The following is a 17,690-nucleotide window of genomic DNA, read 5'->3' as shown; positions in this document are numbered from 1 at the left end:
CACAAAAACTATTCTCGTCAATTCATAAAATTATTGTAGAACCACTAGCCTGGATGCCAGCCGAATTTAGCCCCGCCCACAATTTTTTTTGCTCGGGCATTTCGGTCTGGACTCGCTCCATAGAGGAGTAATTATGCCCGAACAGAAACTGTTCGGACCAATGAAATTGTCAGGGCGGGCTTTAGACGATGATGGACAGATGATAAACAGTAACGTAATCATTCACGTCATCGAAGGCTCTTGGGTTGAATTTGCTCTTATCCTAAACTGGAGAACTTGTTCGTATATGCATTCACCTTCACTATGGCCCCGTTCACACCGCAAGTCTTAATGCTCAATTCTGATTTGTTGCTCAGATCCGATTTTTTTGTTTGGCTGTTCACATTACCTTTTAAAATGTGGCCTATATCTGATTCCAGTGTGAACTGTTTGAGGTTTCAAACTAACCCGCATGCGCAAAAGAACAATAACAATGACATCAGACGCAGCACGCTGTTGCACTAAAGTTCGGGAGGTTATGGAGGAAGCAAGCATTTTCGCTTTTATTTCAAAATGTTTGTGTAATGGAAGCCGTAACATTAATGAGCAGGTGCTGAAGAGGACAAGAACGAAGAGAAAGAGAGCAAAATTGGTTATTTTGGCCTTTTGCAGGTTTAACGGCTGACAGCTGTGTTTATCGCCCATAACACGGCTAATCTTGTTATAAAATGGGCAGGTGATGCGACCACGACCTCTTCGGTTGTTAGAATCATTTGCTTCTTTAAATTAACCTTTAAGACTCTTTACCTTCCTTTGGCACTGAAGCCACGTTCTTCTGTGTCCCCGTTCTTTCATTTCGTGTGCTATTTTTTTCAAAAACGGAGCGATTACGGTAGGATCCTTCTAGTTTAGCTTGAATTGAAGTATCTCCCCATATACTAATTAGGGCTAACACCTCACTCTCCCTCCAGTGACTCGCTCCATCGCTGTTCTCCATATCTAGTCAAGTTTTTAATGTTACTGTCTGTGTCTGTTGTGTCTAGGGCTAACTCGCCGGCGCATAATTGTGACAAATGTCGACGTAGATTGACTTAAAAGTCGCATCAAATCCGCCTTGGTTGTTCACACTGCGGCCGCATTGAAAAAAATCAGATCTGGGTCTGATTCAGGACCACATATGTATGTGGTCTAAATCTGATTTGAAAAAATCAGATCTGGGCAAGATTTGAGTGTTCACACTACCTCTGAAGAAGTCTGACCTGGTCACTTGACCCAAAAAAAATCAGATTTGGGCCACTTTTGCCTGCAGTGTGAACGGGGCCTATTTCTCTCAGAAACGATGATCGTGTTGGTAAGTACTCTGTGTATCCTTAAATAATTTTATTACTGGCAAAGATCGTTTACACTCATCTTTTTCTTGTAACGTTACTTAATCCAGCGTGCGTGCAGACAGGGTTTCCAAGTGTTTTTGCAATGTCGCGCACAATTGCTACTCAAAACTATAGCCCAAAACAATAACTTTCCGGGGTGATCTCCGGAAAAAAATGGCGTTTGGTTGGCAAAATATGTTATTTTGGCAAGGTTGCCTGCTAAAATTCGCATTCCTGGGTTTATATAATCACATAATTGGGGTCGCTTCAACCCGCGGACATGGAGAAAAACACGGACTTGGCAACACAGTGCAGTTGAGTTCTGTTGACATTTGACAACTAACGTTACGCGTCGCTCCGTTGCTCTGATTGGTTGTAGGTCTATCCAATTGAGGTCTTTCCTGGCTCGGTTGAAACACGCCCCATAATCAAAGCTCAATGGAGCAGTATCAGACTCATATTCTGACTAGAATTGAGTATGGCCACGCCAGGCTATAGAACCACTGTAGTGAGATGGACTTTGTAACGACGTCTTTAGTACCTTTTATGTGTCTTGAGAGTGTAAAGAACATTGTGCTAATTTTCATTTTTGGGTGAACTCTCCCTTTAATTACATTAAAAATGTAATACTTTCTTATTTGTACTCAAGTAAAACTTTGAAGTACTTTTACTTGAGGAAAAGTAAGAAAGTACTACATTTTTAATGTAATTAAGTATTAAATGATATTTAATATGAAACGTAATGCAGTAAAAATTACAATATTATGTTTTGGAATGTTGTGAATTAAAAGTTTTCCAAAGAAAACTGATAAAGTACATATACTTGAAAAATAAAATTACTTGGAAAGTAAAAATACTTCACTACTGTCCACCTCTGTTGATTTCTGTTGTTCTTTGTATGGTAAGATTTATAATGATTACAAATCTAGTTGCTAATGTTGTGTCATTTTGCCTAATACAAGTTCTAATACAGTTTCTGTTGTTTCTCAGCTTCAGAATATGGGCTGTTTCTGTCAGATGAAGACCCCAGGAAAGGCATCTGGCTGGAAGGGGGCCGGGCGCTGGATTATTACATGCTGAGAAATGGGGTAAGTTCTTTGATCTTCTGTCTGTCTCTCTCTCTGTCTCTCTCTCTTTTTTACAAGCTCCTGTCAAATGTTCTGTCTCACATGTCTTTGGACTCTTGTCTTGTTTTTGTGAAGTGTCTTCACACACACTTTTTGTGTGTTGAAAGATGAGAAGAGGTCTTAACTCTGCTCTTAGTTATTTTTATAGTCTCTGTGTATGTGAGAGAGGAAAGGCTCCCCTTAGTGTCTACACTTACTGAGACAAGCTACAGTGTTGTGATTTAAAGACATTGGTCATTGCAGCATGTGGTTTTTGTTTGTATTTGTTCATGCTTGTAAGTCTCTGTGCTTGTGTGAAGAATTATTGTGTGTGTATATATATAAAAAACAAATGCTTGTTCACAGGAAGGAATACAAATCTGTCTGCAGGGTAAATTGAGAAGTGTTAAATGAAGACTTCATCAGTAGTGTTTCATCTTTTGTCAGAAGTTGACATCAAAAGATCTCTTCTTCTCCCTCATACACACACACACACACACACACACACACACACACACACACACACACACACAGATGTTCAGTTCTCACTACCACATGTTTTACGTGTCTAATTTGTTGTATTTTGCACGAATAACACTTTTCACATATCCTTTTCCTCTTGTTTCTCACAGACACATTCACAATCTTTACAGTATTTGCAAGGCAGCACCCAATTTATGTTCCTCAAACATTCTGGTTAGGATTTGTTCTTTTTACAATTCTGCAAATAATTCAACACAATACGCTTCAGTTACAGAACTTTGTTTTGTAGATAATCTGTTTTAGGTTTAAAGATATGTTTTGCAAATCTAATCAGCATTAAAAATGTTACCAGCATCAGTGATGTTATCATAATATCAGCATATTGAATGGTCATTGATCTTTTTTCTTATATCTAATTTTTATGGTCTTCCTTGCATATATTTAACCATTATAGCCATTTTTAGGCTTTATGTTGTGCAAATGTGATTATTGTGTGCTGCAGGCAGATACAAGACGTGTGGTGAATTTCATGACAACAGCAAAACAACTCTGATGCAGAATTTTGTTCAGAATCAAAACATCTCTCCTTAAACTTTAAAACTAGTCCCTCTCTCTCTCTGTCTCTGTCTCTTAGGACATACTGGAGTATAAGAAAAAACAGAGACCTCAGAAGATAAAAATGCTTGATGGCGCAGTGAAGACCATCATGGTGGATGATTCCAAAACTGTGGGAGAGCTGCTTGTCACCATCTGCAGTAGAATAGGTCAGATAGTAACCTGTATAAGAGCATCTATCATATACAGTTATTCTCTTATATGTGTTATTTTGAGGGGGCACCTGTGGCAGTCCTGACTATTTTGGTTTAACTTGGTAGTAAATTATTTAAAAAAAGATTTAGGTTTTATTAGTTCAAGGGCAACCTGGGTTCAAATTCCAGTGATTTGCACATAGATTCAACTCCATTGGACTGACCATGATCTGCTATAGCTTTTAAGACAAATGCTTTTTTTGTACATATACTTTACTGTTCAAAAGTTTGGGGATATTTTTTTCTTTGAGAAATTAATACTTTTTTATTCAGCAAGGATGCGTTAAATTGATAAAAAAGTGAGTAATCACATTTGTAATGTTACCAAAGATCCAAATGAATGCATTTGAACTCATCGAAGCCTGCCGAAAAACCATTAAACAACTAAATAATAAACAACTGTTCTCAACATTGATAATGTTTCTTGAGCAGCCAGCAAATCGACATAATCTAATGATTCCTGGAGGATCATGTGACAATGAAGACTGGAGTAATGACTGCTAAAAATTAAGTTTTGACATCAGAGAAGTAAATTTGATTTTAAAATAGAAAACCGCTATTTTAAATTGTAATATTATTATAAATTGTAACATAAGAGACTTCTTTCAAAAACACAAAGTGTATACCATCCCCAAACTTTGGTTTAAAAAAAAGTCGGTAATTTGTGTATATATATATACTTCTGCTGTTATATACACACATACACACAACACAGGTCGTAACAAGTCTATAACAATGTCTCATTTCTCCTTCCAGGAATCACAAACTATGAAGAATACTCTCTCATTCAGGAGGTGGTAGAGGAGAAGAAAGAAGAAGGGACTGGTACACTGAAGAAAGACAGGACTTTACTGAGGGAGGAGAGGAAGATGGAGAAGCTCAAAGCTAAACTGCACACAGATGATGACTGTAGGTAACACATCAGCCATGCAGATAAACATGCTAAACTGATCTTCAGCTTTATAATGGGCCACAATAAGTCAATAAAGTTTAGGTTTAGAATTGTTTCAGGGTTTATCTTTGCTTCCCTTTAGTCTCTTATTATATTTTAATTTCTTATTTTAAGTGTTCTCTTATTGTATTATTCTGTGTAGGTTCATTTTGTTGTAAAATGAACCTTCTGTATCTACACTAGTCTTCAAAAAATGTTTAAAAAATGTTATATATATATAAATTAATACTTTTCTTCAGCAATGATGCATTGCATTAAATTGATCAAAAGAGACAGTACATATATTGTAATATTTATAATATTACAAAAGATTTCTATTTCAAATAAATGCTGCTCTTTTGAACTTTCTATTCATCAAAGAATCCTGAAAAAATGATCATGGTTTCCACAAAAATATTATGCAGCACTGTTTTCCAAATTGATAATAATAAGAAATGTTTCTTGAGCACCAAATCTGCATATTAGAATGATTTCTGAAGGATCATGTGACTCTGAAGACTGGAGTAATGGTTGATGGAAAATCTATGCCATCACAGGAATAAATTACATGTTAAAATATATTAAAATAAAGTGATCTTAAATTTTAGTAATATATCACAATATTACTTCTTATTTTGAACTGTAGTGTATCTTTTGTGAATAACTCTGTAAAAACAGTTTGCTATATAACAAAACTATGTAAATAGTTTATTTCTGTTTCTTTCACAGTGAATTGGTTGGATCATGGCCGTACGTTTAGAGAACAGGGAGTTGAGGAGAGCGAAACTCTACTGTTGAGACGAAAGTTTTTCTACTCCGATCAAAATGTGGACTCGCGAGATCCGGTGCAGCTCAATCTGCTCTATGTACAGGTTAGACACATCTCTTGTCTCTTATTTTATAGTGATGTGAGGCCAAAGCTTTGATCAGTTGCCCTCAGCCTCAAGTTGACCTAAATGATATGATTCCACGGTTCAATAAAATGTACATAGATTGAAATGCTGTAAATCTCTTATCGACAATTCGACATATGACCCTAATAGCCTCTTTGAGTGCTGCACTGCATGCTGTTATACACATTGTATCGATCTGTAAAGTAGTGCAGTCCCTATTACCTTTTTTATAAGCTGTCCTTCTGTCAGGGACTTGTTTGCTGATCTGGATCATTTCTGCTGTGTGATTTCTAAAGGCTTTGATAACAAAAGTGTCTTCCTGCATGTGTTTCCCCAGGCGCGTGACGACATCCTGAATGGTTCTCATCCCGTGTCATTTGACAAGGCTTGTGAATTTGGGGGAATTCAAACACAGATCCAGTTCGGGCCTCATATAGAACATAAGCATAAATCTGGATTTCTGGAGTAAGACCACGTCACAGTACTTTCGATTATAGCACACAGCGTTTACTGCCCCTCTGCTTTATAATCAAGGGTGCTGCATTATTAAAAGCCAAGAAATAATGTGTGAAATCTAGATGTTGTAATGACCATATTGTCCATTCAGGTAATGAGTTTAACAAACTCAAATGAAAAGTGCTTAGATGCATTTAAATATTTTATGCGTATCGTATAACTGTAATGCCAGTTTGCAGTTCAATGTATTGTCACTAATCTTCTCACTTTAAATGCGCATTTCATTTTGTTCAGTTTGAAGGAGTTTCTGCCTAAGGAATACATCAAACAGAGAGGAGCAGAGAAGAAGATCTTTCAGGTGGGTCAGTTTATCCTGCAATTTGTTTATAAAAGGATATTATCATTTTATACACTTTTCTGTCTATCTTAAAGGGGTCATGAACTGCGTTGTTTTATTGTTTTATGATGTTTCTTGGGGTGCACTTATAATGTTAGAATGCTTTTTGCATCAAAAATTGTCATAATTTATAAATAAATGGCATTTTTCCTACCCTGATTTTAGCCCTGTTTTAAGCGTGTCTGCTGTGAGACTTCAGTGTAAACGCCCACTGCCGTGATTGGCTTTCGTCTTTCCATTTGAAATAGCTAAGTATTAGTCTCTCTTTTAGTGCGTTTTTACTATTACAGCTCTCATGGTTAACTAATCGTGAAAAGTGTCACATTACATTTAGATCTATGGCGTTATAATTCAGATCTAAGGCATTATATTAAGATTTTGGCATGAAAGATTGCAGAGATGAACATTGTAGGCGATCACAGACATGTTGAGCGCATGAAAGCTGTGATCTCGTCATTGCAACTCCGTTTCTGTACACTAACGAATGCTTTCATCTTCACTAACAGTGCAAACGTGATAGAAGTTAAGAGATTCGTTGAATAAAACGGGAGTCACTGATAAACACGTCATTGATAATCTCTTACTGTTTGATTGACAGCTCCAGCGTGCGCTGCTCCAACGATTGCCAAGGGAGCTTTCTTTGATCGCTATCTTTTATAGAATTTAATCACCGTTAAATAACAGATTATTTTCATCCTACTAAGAGTGAGAAAGAAAAAAAAAAGTTGACGTTTAGTCACTGGTTTGATTTACTGACACACAGACAAAGAACATCTGACTGTACATGAATCATTACATTTCAGATCAGGCATTAGAATTAACACAATCACTTACATGTTGCATTACTGTCGAGCCCAGGCACTGCACAATATTTTGTAATCCTCAACGGCATTTTTGTTGCTTGGTAGCTCGATCTGGTTTAACACCACGTGGCCTATGTTACTAAAGGCTACCTATTCTATTGCATGTCATGCTTGAATCGGTGGGCGGGGCTAAACAGGCAGTGATGAAGTAGGCGTTGATCTTCTTCTGCTGAGGCGGTGCTTGCCTCCCTTTGACGTCATAAGCCGCGTTTCCACCACAGGAACTTTCCCCAGGAACTAGGGACTTTGGGTTGGTACTAGGTGTGTTTCGACCGCAGGAACCAGGGTCTAAATGAAGTTCTGGGTAGATATTTCCCCCTCCAAACGGCCCTGCTCACAAGGTAGTATTTTTTCAAAGTCTTGCGAGGTTCGTTCTGCGTTCAGTAAATATCAGTCTTGCTCTTTCTGTCCGATGGCGCGTGTTGTCTCAGCAATCGCACGGTCAATGTCCGTTATAGCTGATAATAACATACGTTGTCTTATTTTAAATCTAGCTTTACGAGCTTTCAGAATACGCTTTAGTATCAGTGCTCCTCTCTTTTCCGCTGTTTTGTTAATTACATCTTTAGTAAACCAATACATAACTAGAAAAAGCAGCGCTGCTTGCATCTCCTCCATACTTGTTATTGTTGCAGACAGTATCGCACAAAAATGATTACTGTCCGTCGGTGACTGCGATGAACAGTCGTGCGCAGTCCCACGTCTCTGGACTAATTTGCCTAATCTTCACGGTACTTTGGACCGCAGTAGAAATGCAGACAGTAGCAGGTCTGGGGGGAAAAAAGTTCCTGTAAAAAAAAATTCCTGGTACAAATTGTTCCGGGTAATTTAGGTGGAAACTATAGATTCCCACTTTGAAAAACCTGTCGTTCTCTGGGCCTGGTGTCAATAAAAGCTTTTATTGGACTAACAAGGAAGTTTTCAGTTCTAAAACTTACAGGATATTTTTATAGTATGATGACCTCTTATATGTCAAAAGCTCAAGGAAAAATGTATTTATCTGTTCATGACCCCTTTAAACTTCACTATTTGTAAGCAGCGATTAATTAGATAAATTATTTAATTAAGTGAATAAATGCTTCATGATTTTAACAGGAACATAAGTCTTGTGGAGAAATGACAGAGATCGAAGCCAAAGTGAAATATGTGAAGCTTGCGAGATCACTCAGAACATATGGAGTGTCTTTCTTCTTGGTGAAGGTAAAGCGCATGTGTGTTTGTGTTGTACTTGGTTATATAAGCTATGTTTGTTACAGTGGATTGAACAGACTTCCCAGATGATGATAATAATAATAATAATAATAGCTTACATTTGATTTATAATGAAAATAGCCACAGATGCTGCTATGGCAATAAATAATAATAATAAATTAATAAATAAATAGATTTGTAGGGGGTTTTGTGTTGTTGTTTTGTGTTGGGTGTAACTAGTTACTAAGTAATTAGTTACTGTACTATTTTAATTACTTTTCCCTTAAAAAAGCTAAGTAAGGGATTACTTATTTTTCCTGTAATTTATTTACAGTTACTTCTGATGTAATTTAACTAAATACTGTGTATATTCTGTAAAACAATTGTATATAATACAATAGTGGAATTATCATCAAAATTTAAAGTAACTTTAAAATGCATGTTTTTATGTATCCTTTTCACATTTGTAATACTTTGGTCCGTTATTTAGAATAATTTATGTAGTTTTATATTATTTATTTGAATGAAGTCGTTTCATGTCTATACTTGAATCCCTTAACTAGTCGAGTTTGATATAGGATTTAGAAAGTAATAAGTAATTAAAAACTTTTTGGAGAGAGTAATTTATACAGTAGTCTAATAACACTATTGAAGATGTAATTAGTAACTAGTTATTAATTACTTTTTTTATAGTAACTTACCCAACACTGGTTGTGTGTTTGTTTGTTTGTTGTGTTTTTGTTTTGTATGTACAACCAAAAATGTACACTGCTTTCTGCTTTGATTTCCATGTGCGTGTTAAAGGTCCCACCCCCGAGTTGATTCGAATATTAGGTGGCACCTGGGATGGCCAATCAGATTTCTTGCCCAGGGCCACCCATATGGACACGTCCATGTTGTGTTACGTGCTCATATTTCTGAGTCAGCTCACAAAGGGGGTTTTGAGATCAGCAGTCCTTCAGTCACAATGTCAGTGTTATTTCATGAAATTTTATTTGATGTACATGTTGCCAATCAATGTTCTCATGAGAGCTTTCATCATCCGAGAGGAATTCCACCTCCAGAATTCTTCCATCTTTTCCACCCCCCATTCCTGGCCAGTGGTGGTCTGCATGACTCATGGACTGATTACAATTCAGCTCTGCTTGAGTTGTAAAGTTAAGGTGGAGCAGATGTGCTTGTCTCTAAAGTAAAGATCACAAGTTACTGTTTTTAGTTTTGTTCTGGCTTTTATTTATCTCTTATGACCAAATTATTCTCTGTATTCATACATTAAAATGTTGGCCTTTAATGGTAAATGCAGTTGTGCAAAAAGCTAAAGTGAGAAATATTGGCACTGCACAGCTCGGAAACTCAGACAGGCGAGCAGAGCTCAGCTCATCCATCTGCTGACAACTCTGAGAGAGAGAAAGCATGGAAACAGAAGAAAGACAGTAAGCTTTAGAGAATCCGAGAAGATACTGGAAGAGTGTTATGTGGAATAAGTGTAAAAAAAAAAAAAATTAAACACACCAGGATGATTTTGGTATATAATTTGTATTGTTCTGAACATTGTGAATTCAACTTTTTATTTTGTATTGTTTTTTGTGTGGTTTTTTTTAGGAAAAAATGAAAAGTAAAAATAAACTGGTCCCAAGACTGCTGGGTATAACCAAAGAATCAGTAATGCGAGTGGATGAGAAAACCAAAGACGTGGTTCAAGAGTGGCCACTCACTACAGTGAAGAGATGGGCCGCCTCACCTAAGAGCTTTACACTGGTACTTACATAACATACATGTTCTTACAGTCTCACATTGACATCCAGATGGCTTGAAGGGCTCAGGGGCTACAGGAAGGGCTTTTCATGTTCACTACTATTGAAAAGTTTGGGGTATGTATGATTTTTAAAAATGGTTTTGATGTCTTTTATGCTCACCTAGGCTGCATTTATTTGATGAAAAAAAATATGAAGAAAACGGTAATATTGTGACATTTTTAAAATATTTTAAATGTAATTTATTCCTGTGATGGCAAATCTGAATTGTCAGCAGCCATTACTCGTCTTCAGTGTCACATGACCCTTCAGAAATCATTCTAATATGCTGATTTGGTACTCAAGAAACATTTCTTATTATATACAGTTGAAAACCGTTGTGCTTCGTAATGTTTTTGTAAAAACCTTGTTACAATTTGTTTCCAGGATTCTTTTATAAATAAAAAGTTCAAAATAACAGCATTAATGTAAAATATATATATATTTTTTGTAACATTTTACATTTCTTTACTATCACTTTTGATCAATTTAATGTCTTGCTTATTAATTTTTTTAAAATGTATTTTTTATATACCGACCCCAAAGTTTTGAACACACACATATTTTATACCCATTCATTCTATTTAAAATCTGACTACCTGTGTTTTTCCCCATATGCAGGATTTCGGGGAGTATCAGGAGAGCTACTACTCTGTTCAGACCACTGAGGGGGAACAGATATCGCAACTTATAGCTGGTTACATCGATATCATTCTCAAGAAGGCTCGTATTAACTCCTTTATCTGCCTTTCATTCATAAAATATTCAACATTTAGTTGTGTCGTGTGCTTTTCCTGAAAATCTCCTGGATTATGAAGGATTTTTGTATTACAGATGAACAGTGTTCAGATTACAGCATGCAGAATATTAAAAGATTAAACCTGAGTCTTCTGTGTAAATGTGTGTTTATTGTACGTATTTTTGCCCCTACAGAAACAAAGCAAGGACCGTTTTGGTTTAGAAGGAGATGAGGAGGCCACCATGTTAGAGGAATCCGTTTCTCCGAAAAAGTGAGACGTGTACAAATTTTGAGTCCGCAGCGATAAGGACCATATTTCCTTTCAAGGTTTCTTGCCAGTTGTCTTTGGAAATACTTCTGTAATCAGACCAGTGCAGCATTACAGGAAAATCACAGTGGAAAAACCTTATCTCAGTTTCTATTGATCTAGATTGAGCTGAGGTTACCTGTTCCACACACAGTAATATATTCAGCCTGTTTTTAAAGAGTGCCGACGTCTTCTCTTCTTGAATAGCCCCTGTAGTACAAACACAAAATTGAAAAATTTACTTTGGTACCTTTCTTTGTAAATTCATCTGTTTTTCTTTCTCTCTATCTTTCACAGATCTACTATATTGCAGCAGCAGTTTAACCGTGCCGGACAGGTAGAGCATGGCTCGGTGGCATTGCCTGGGATCTTGAGGTCAGGTTCTGTCGGCCCAGAAACACTGAACATGGGTACCATGCCCTCTCCACAACAGCAGATCACCATTGGACAGATGCATCTTGGGCATATGCCACCACTGGTGAGTCTACATATACAAATGCTCATGTTCATGGAGCACTTAATAAGCAAAGGTCCATTATTTAACCTCATATAGGCCACATTGCTGTCTATGTATTACGATCAGTCCCTTCATAACACATATTGGTTAATCATCAGTTTGCAGTTGTCATAGTTTAGATATATTAGTGGATGAATGTGTAATTATTGTTATCCTTAATTTGGCAATCAGAGTGCAGCCCAACAGGCTCTGGTGGGAACCATTAACACCAGTATGCAAGCGGTGCAGCAGGCACAGGAGGACCTGGAGGAGGTGCAAGAGCTGCCACCACTTGGAGATGATATGGTGAGAAAATGCTTACATGACACTTCACATTTACTCTCGTTACAGCGTTGTGTTGCATTGCATTGCTTTTGCAAGCACAATAAACCTCACAAGGCTCTAAAATGGGCTAATTTCCCATAGACTGGAATGAGACCATAGACGTCTCTCTTGCTGTCGCAATCTTTTGTGGCTTAACCTTTAATATTATAATGATGTACCAACTGGGGATCCCTGTATAGTTTACTGCAGTAGTTGAATTTTTCTTTGAGGAAATTAACCATATACTGTGCCTGACAGGCCCCAAATTAATCAATATTGAATCAAAGTTAATCAAATCACAAGCTTGCGAATCAAAATCTAATCCAATTGTGAAATTTGTGTCAATGCCCAGCCCTAGTGTCAATAAATACTTTTTTCTTTTTTTTTTTTACTTGAAGCACATCTCTTTTTCTCATTTTGTTGTCAGAGTGCACCAGAATGCTTGTTAAAATCCATAAGTTTTCTCCCCCAAAATGCCCCCAGGCCCCCCAATAACAATATAGGGCCAGATTTACTAAATTGAGCGAATTAGCGTGAGAACAGATGGGAGTGGAAAGTTCTGCGTGTGATCTACTGACAACGTGCAAATTAAACAGACGCTTTTCCATAATGACCAATGCAATTCACCAAGAGCAGCGCAAATTAGCGCCTGGTTTAAGACATGCTTTATTTGGATGTAAATAATGGAGCAAATACCGGTAAACTGACCAGCGCAAACCTTAGTAAATTACCTTGCACGCTTCATTTACATATTCTTCACCCATACATTTTGCAAACTCCTACAAATGCTTATGCAATAAGGTCAAATATCTTTGTCCACGCCTTTTCTGTGCAAATTTTTCACTGTGTGTCTTTAGTAAATCCTTACTGTAGTTTTTTTAACACCAAAAGAGGGTTTGTTAGTAAATCTGGCCCATAGTTCGTAAGCATGTCACCTCTTCTTCTGAGTTTGCAGATCTCATATTTATTTATAGTTATTTCATATTTATAGTTATTTATTTTAATTTATATTTATTTTTATTTTGTTACTCTATTGTACCCATTACATTTTTATTTAAATGTATTTTAATTAATTAATTTTGTTATTTATTTTTTCAGGCTTCTAAAATGTGGATTCAGAACAAGGTGGATGAGTCCAAGCATGATATTCACTCTCAGGTGGACGCAATTACAGCTGGAACTGCCTCTGTGGTTAATCTTACTGCAGGTAAAGCCTTGGTCGTATTAAAACTGATTAAATTAGTAAAATGTTTCACAACACTTACTATACAGCTTTACTGTAAATACAAATAAAATTTGTAATACAAATTGATTGGCCCTTCAAAATGAAAAGCCCTTACTCTTTACATTTTGAATGTACATCTACAGTTTCCTATTCCATTTCCCAGGTGATCCGACGGACACAGATTATACAGCGGTAGGCTGTGCGATTACCACCATCTCCTCTAATCTGACGGAGATGTCGAAAGGTGTGAAGCTGCTGGCAGCTTTGATAGATGATGAGGTGGGCAGTGGGCATGACCTCATGAGGGCTGCCAGGACCCTCACTGGAGCTGTATCTGACCTGCTCAAAGCTGTGGAGCCTACATCAGGAGAGGTGCGAGCACAGGATGTCCTGCAAAAAATTACTAGCTGTCATTTTGATGGATTGTGCTGTACATTTTCTGTCATTCCCAAAGTTTTTGTTTTCATTTTTCCAAACATTAAATGCAGATTTCTGTATGGTTTCGTCTTGAGATACACACACACACACAAATATAAAGATATTCATATTTTCATCTATTCTATGGCAATCTTTCTGAAGGAATCACATTTTATACCTTAATATGTATAAGCATAAATGTCTTTTTGACAGATTTTAAAGAGGAATTATGCGCACGTCCAACAAACTTTTTGCAGGTGCTCGATCAAATGAAGCATTTAACTCAAAGGAATCAAGAATCTGCACACTGCCACTACTGCTCCCAAGGATTTATTAAAAAGGAAACAAAGTTTCGACCCTGACGAAGACCCTTTGGGTCAAAACGTTGTTTCCTTTTTAATAAATCCTTGGGAGCAGTAGCGGCAGTATGTAGATCTTTGGCAGATTTTACCAATTCAACTGCCTTTGCACAACCATAAAGATTTTGAGTGACATGGCTATGTTTAATAGTGTGTGTGCATGTGTTTTCTCATGCAGCCACGACAGACAGTTCTGACTGCAGCGGGCAGCATCGGTCAAGCCAGTGGAGATCTGCTAAGACAGATTGGAGAGAATGAAACAGACGAGCGGTTCCAGGTACACAGATGTCTTATGAAATACTTGTACAAATGTGTTTTTGAATGTTTATCACACTGAGCGTACTGTTTTTGTGTGTGTGTTTCAGGATATTCTGATGAACCTAGCTAAAGCTGTGGCTAATGCAGCAGCCATGATGGTTCTGAAGGCCAAAAACGTGGCACAGTTTTCTGAAGACAGCGTCCTGCAGAACAGGGTTATTGCAGCTGCGACCCAGTGTGCCCTGTCCACTTCACAACTCGTGGCCTGTGCCAAGGTGGAGTTCACCTATATGTGCTTCTAATCCATATTGGTTAAAAGAAATATAAACTGTGGATAACCTTGTTTTTTGTTTATGTATTTGTGTATCAGGTTGTGAGCCCTACTATCAGCTCCCCTGTGTGTCAAGAGCAGCTGATTGAAGCAGGGAAGCTGGTCGATCGTTCAGTAGAAGGTTGTGTGAAGGCCTGCCTGTCAGCTACCAGTGATGGAGAGCTTCTCAAGGCCGTCAGTGCAGCGGCTGGTATTGTCACACAGGCTCTTAGTGACCTACTCACACATGTGAGGAACTACGCCACTCGTGGGGAGCCCATCGGACGCTATGACCAAGCCACGGACACCATCATGACAGTTACAGAGAATATATTCACCTCCATGGGGGATGCTGGTAAAATGAATACATCATATACACCACCATTCAAAAGTTTGGGGTTTATACAATCTTTTTTTAATGATTTGCAAAGTCTCTTGAAATTATTACAATTTAAAATAACTGTTTTATATTTCAATATATTTTAAAGTGTAATTCATTCCTGTGATTGCAAAGCTGAATTTTCATCAGTCACGTGATCCTTTCAGAAATAATTTTGACATGCTGATTTGGTGCTCAAGATTCCTTGTTATCAATGTTGAAAGTAGTTGTGTGGCTTAATATTTTTTTGGAAACCCATGTTTTTTCCATGATTCAATTGAGAACAGCATTTTTTTTTACTACATTACTATATTACTTTCACTTTTAATCAATTTATTGCATCCTTACTGAGTAAGAGTATTGATTTGACTCTTACTTACCTTACTCACACTTTTTAGTCTACCCTGTATATTTTATTTTCGTAGTTCTTCTAGGCTGTGTAATAGTAAAGATTTACCATTCTGTTCTGTAGGTGAGATGGTCCGACAGGCACGGGTTCTTGCCCAGGCGACATCTGACCTGGTGAATGCCATGAGATCAGATGCTGAGGTGGAGGTGGATGTGAACAACTCCAAGAAGCTTCTTGCGGCTGCCAAACTGCTTGCAGATGCCACTGCTCGAATGGTCGAGGCTGCAAAGGTGGGTTGATCAAACTTTGGCTCACATTTGAAACATATTAGTTCAATGACTATACATTTAATAAAATGTATTTTTTTTTTTAAATCTCCTGTGGTTCTCAACTTTTTTGACTTGAAGATAGTATATCTGCTGTATTTATGACAAAGCTTTCACTCCATGTTTTAAGAACTGTATGTTTTACAATAAAAACTATAGTTATTGAAAGACAATAAAAAGAAATATGATTTCAGCTTACATCTTGATTTTTATTTTTTTATTTGTTTGCATTTTAATTTAGAGTAGTTAGATTCATTTACAGTACTCTACTGTTCAGTTTTGAGTCAGTAAGATTTGTTCTTGTTTTGAAAGAAATTAATACTTATATTGAGCAAAGATGCAATGTTTGTCAAAGTAATGTTGTAAAAGGTATTCACTAGATTAGTGTTTTACTGTATTTTTAATCAAATAAATGTAGTCTTAGTGAGCATAATAGACTTCTTTCTAAAACAAAACAAAAAATCTTACTGACCAGTGACCACAAACTTTTGAGTGGTAGTATTTTATTAACTGAAATATCGCATCCTGCGGCCCCTTTGGAAGTTTGCTGAGGCCCCCTAGTGGGCCCCAGCCCCCTGCTTGAGAACCACTTTTTTATACCAATTAAGGAGATACATTAATCATAGCTATCAGGAAAAAACGTACAAATTGTAAATATTTAATAAATTGGAGACATATTTTCTGCACAAATCTAGCATCTAGAGGTTTAGCATCTCTCCGGTTAATAAAGCTGTAACCTAATACATATTTAATAGATTTGTTAAACATCTCTGTGTGTGTGTTTGTGTTTAGGGAGCTGCTGCATACCCCGAGAATGAAGACCAGCAGCAGAAGCTGCGGGAGGCTGCGGAGGGGCTGCGTGTGGCCACCAATGCAGCTGCACAGAACGCCATCAAGAAAAAACTCATAACAAGACTGGAGGTCAGTGACTGATGGTTATGATTAAGAAAAATAATTCAATTTAGGCAGAATTACGTGTGATCTATGCAAGGGAGTAAATATTTGATGTAAATCCAACCGTTTGAGTGAAACTCTGAACTCTGTGTCTGCTTGCTTTCTATCTTTCCAGAATGCTGCTAAACAAGCTGCTGCCGCTGCCACTCAAACTATTGCGGCATCCCAGAATGCAGCAGCCTCTAACAAGAACACTGCGGCCCACCAACAACTTGTTCAGAGCTGCAGGGTTTGTATAAATATTAGTTTGTAAATATCTAAAGTGTCAATGAAAATCCTCCTATTGCTTATACCACTGTATTCTCTATATGTTAACGTGTGTTAGGCTGTTGCTGACCACATTCCCCAGCTGGTGCAGGGAGTGAGGGGCAGTCAGGGTCAGCCAGAGGATGGTAGTGCCCAGCTTGCCCTTATCATTGCCAGCCAGAACTTCCTTCAGGTAACCACTTACCCTTTCGATGATACTAATCACCTGTCACTCATCAGATAACATCACTCTCTTTTAAAAGTTGTCCTTCAATACTAAAATGTCTTATTCCATGTCTTTGTTTTCCAGCCTGGAAGTAAGATGGTATCTTCAGCGAAGTCCTCTGTGCCAACTGTGACGGATCAGGCGGCAGCCATGCAGCTTGGGCAGTGTGCAAAGAATCTGGCCACCAGCCTGGCTGAACTCCGCACGGCTGCACAGACGGTACTTAATCTGTCTACTCCACACATGTATTTAATGAGTAAAATGTTGCATTCCATTTACCTTGAAAGTCAGATGTCGGAGCTGGGAATGACGTCACACCAGAGTTGACCGCGTTACAGTACACAGTTGGAAAAGCAAGATGGAAGTGTCAAGGCGAACCTTTGTTGTGCTTTGCTCTTTTGGAGTGCACACACATAATAAAGCGGTATTTTCCACAGATAATGCCGAAGTGTCATGTCCACTGATAGAGATTGGATAGTGCTGTGTGTGCCACTGAGTTTATTG

At 37.6% G+C, this 17,690-nt stretch overlaps 1 protein-coding gene across 2 annotated transcripts in view; it reads left to right on the top strand.

The window, feature by feature from the left end:
• tln2a (talin 2a) overlaps positions 1–17,690 on the top strand; it is a 67,346-nt gene that overhangs the window by 29,287 nt on the left and 20,369 nt on the right. For both annotated transcript variants that reach the window (XM_079845720.1, XM_079845721.1), the window contains 22 exons: positions 2,340–2,437; positions 3,573–3,702; positions 4,504–4,656; positions 5,408–5,550; positions 5,909–6,036; positions 6,322–6,385; positions 8,383–8,487; positions 10,081–10,236; positions 10,893–10,994; positions 11,205–11,281; positions 11,615–11,795; positions 12,006–12,119; positions 13,236–13,344; positions 13,526–13,734; positions 14,317–14,415; positions 14,504–14,671; positions 14,767–15,061; positions 15,558–15,724; positions 16,553–16,681; positions 16,830–16,943; positions 17,040–17,153; positions 17,271–17,405. In XM_079845720.1, coding sequence (XP_079701846.1) covers positions 2,340–2,437; positions 3,573–3,702; positions 4,504–4,656; positions 5,408–5,550; positions 5,909–6,036; positions 6,322–6,385; positions 8,383–8,487; positions 10,081–10,236; positions 10,893–10,994; positions 11,205–11,281; positions 11,615–11,795; positions 12,006–12,119; positions 13,236–13,344; positions 13,526–13,734; positions 14,317–14,415; positions 14,504–14,671; positions 14,767–15,061; positions 15,558–15,724; positions 16,553–16,681; positions 16,830–16,943; positions 17,040–17,153; positions 17,271–17,405 — 2,990 coding nt within the window. The remainder of the gene's footprint in view (positions 1–2,339; positions 2,438–3,572; positions 3,703–4,503; positions 4,657–5,407; positions 5,551–5,908; positions 6,037–6,321; positions 6,386–8,382; positions 8,488–10,080; positions 10,237–10,892; positions 10,995–11,204; positions 11,282–11,614; positions 11,796–12,005; positions 12,120–13,235; positions 13,345–13,525; positions 13,735–14,316; positions 14,416–14,503; positions 14,672–14,766; positions 15,062–15,557; positions 15,725–16,552; positions 16,682–16,829; positions 16,944–17,039; positions 17,154–17,270; positions 17,406–17,690) is intronic.

Source organism: Gobio gobio, assembly GCF_949357685.1.
Source record: "Gobio gobio genome assembly, chromosome: 2".
Classification (NCBI taxonomy): domain Eukaryota; kingdom Metazoa; phylum Chordata; class Actinopteri; order Cypriniformes; family Gobionidae; genus Gobio; species Gobio gobio.
This window is presented reverse-complemented; position numbering and strand designations above follow the sequence as displayed.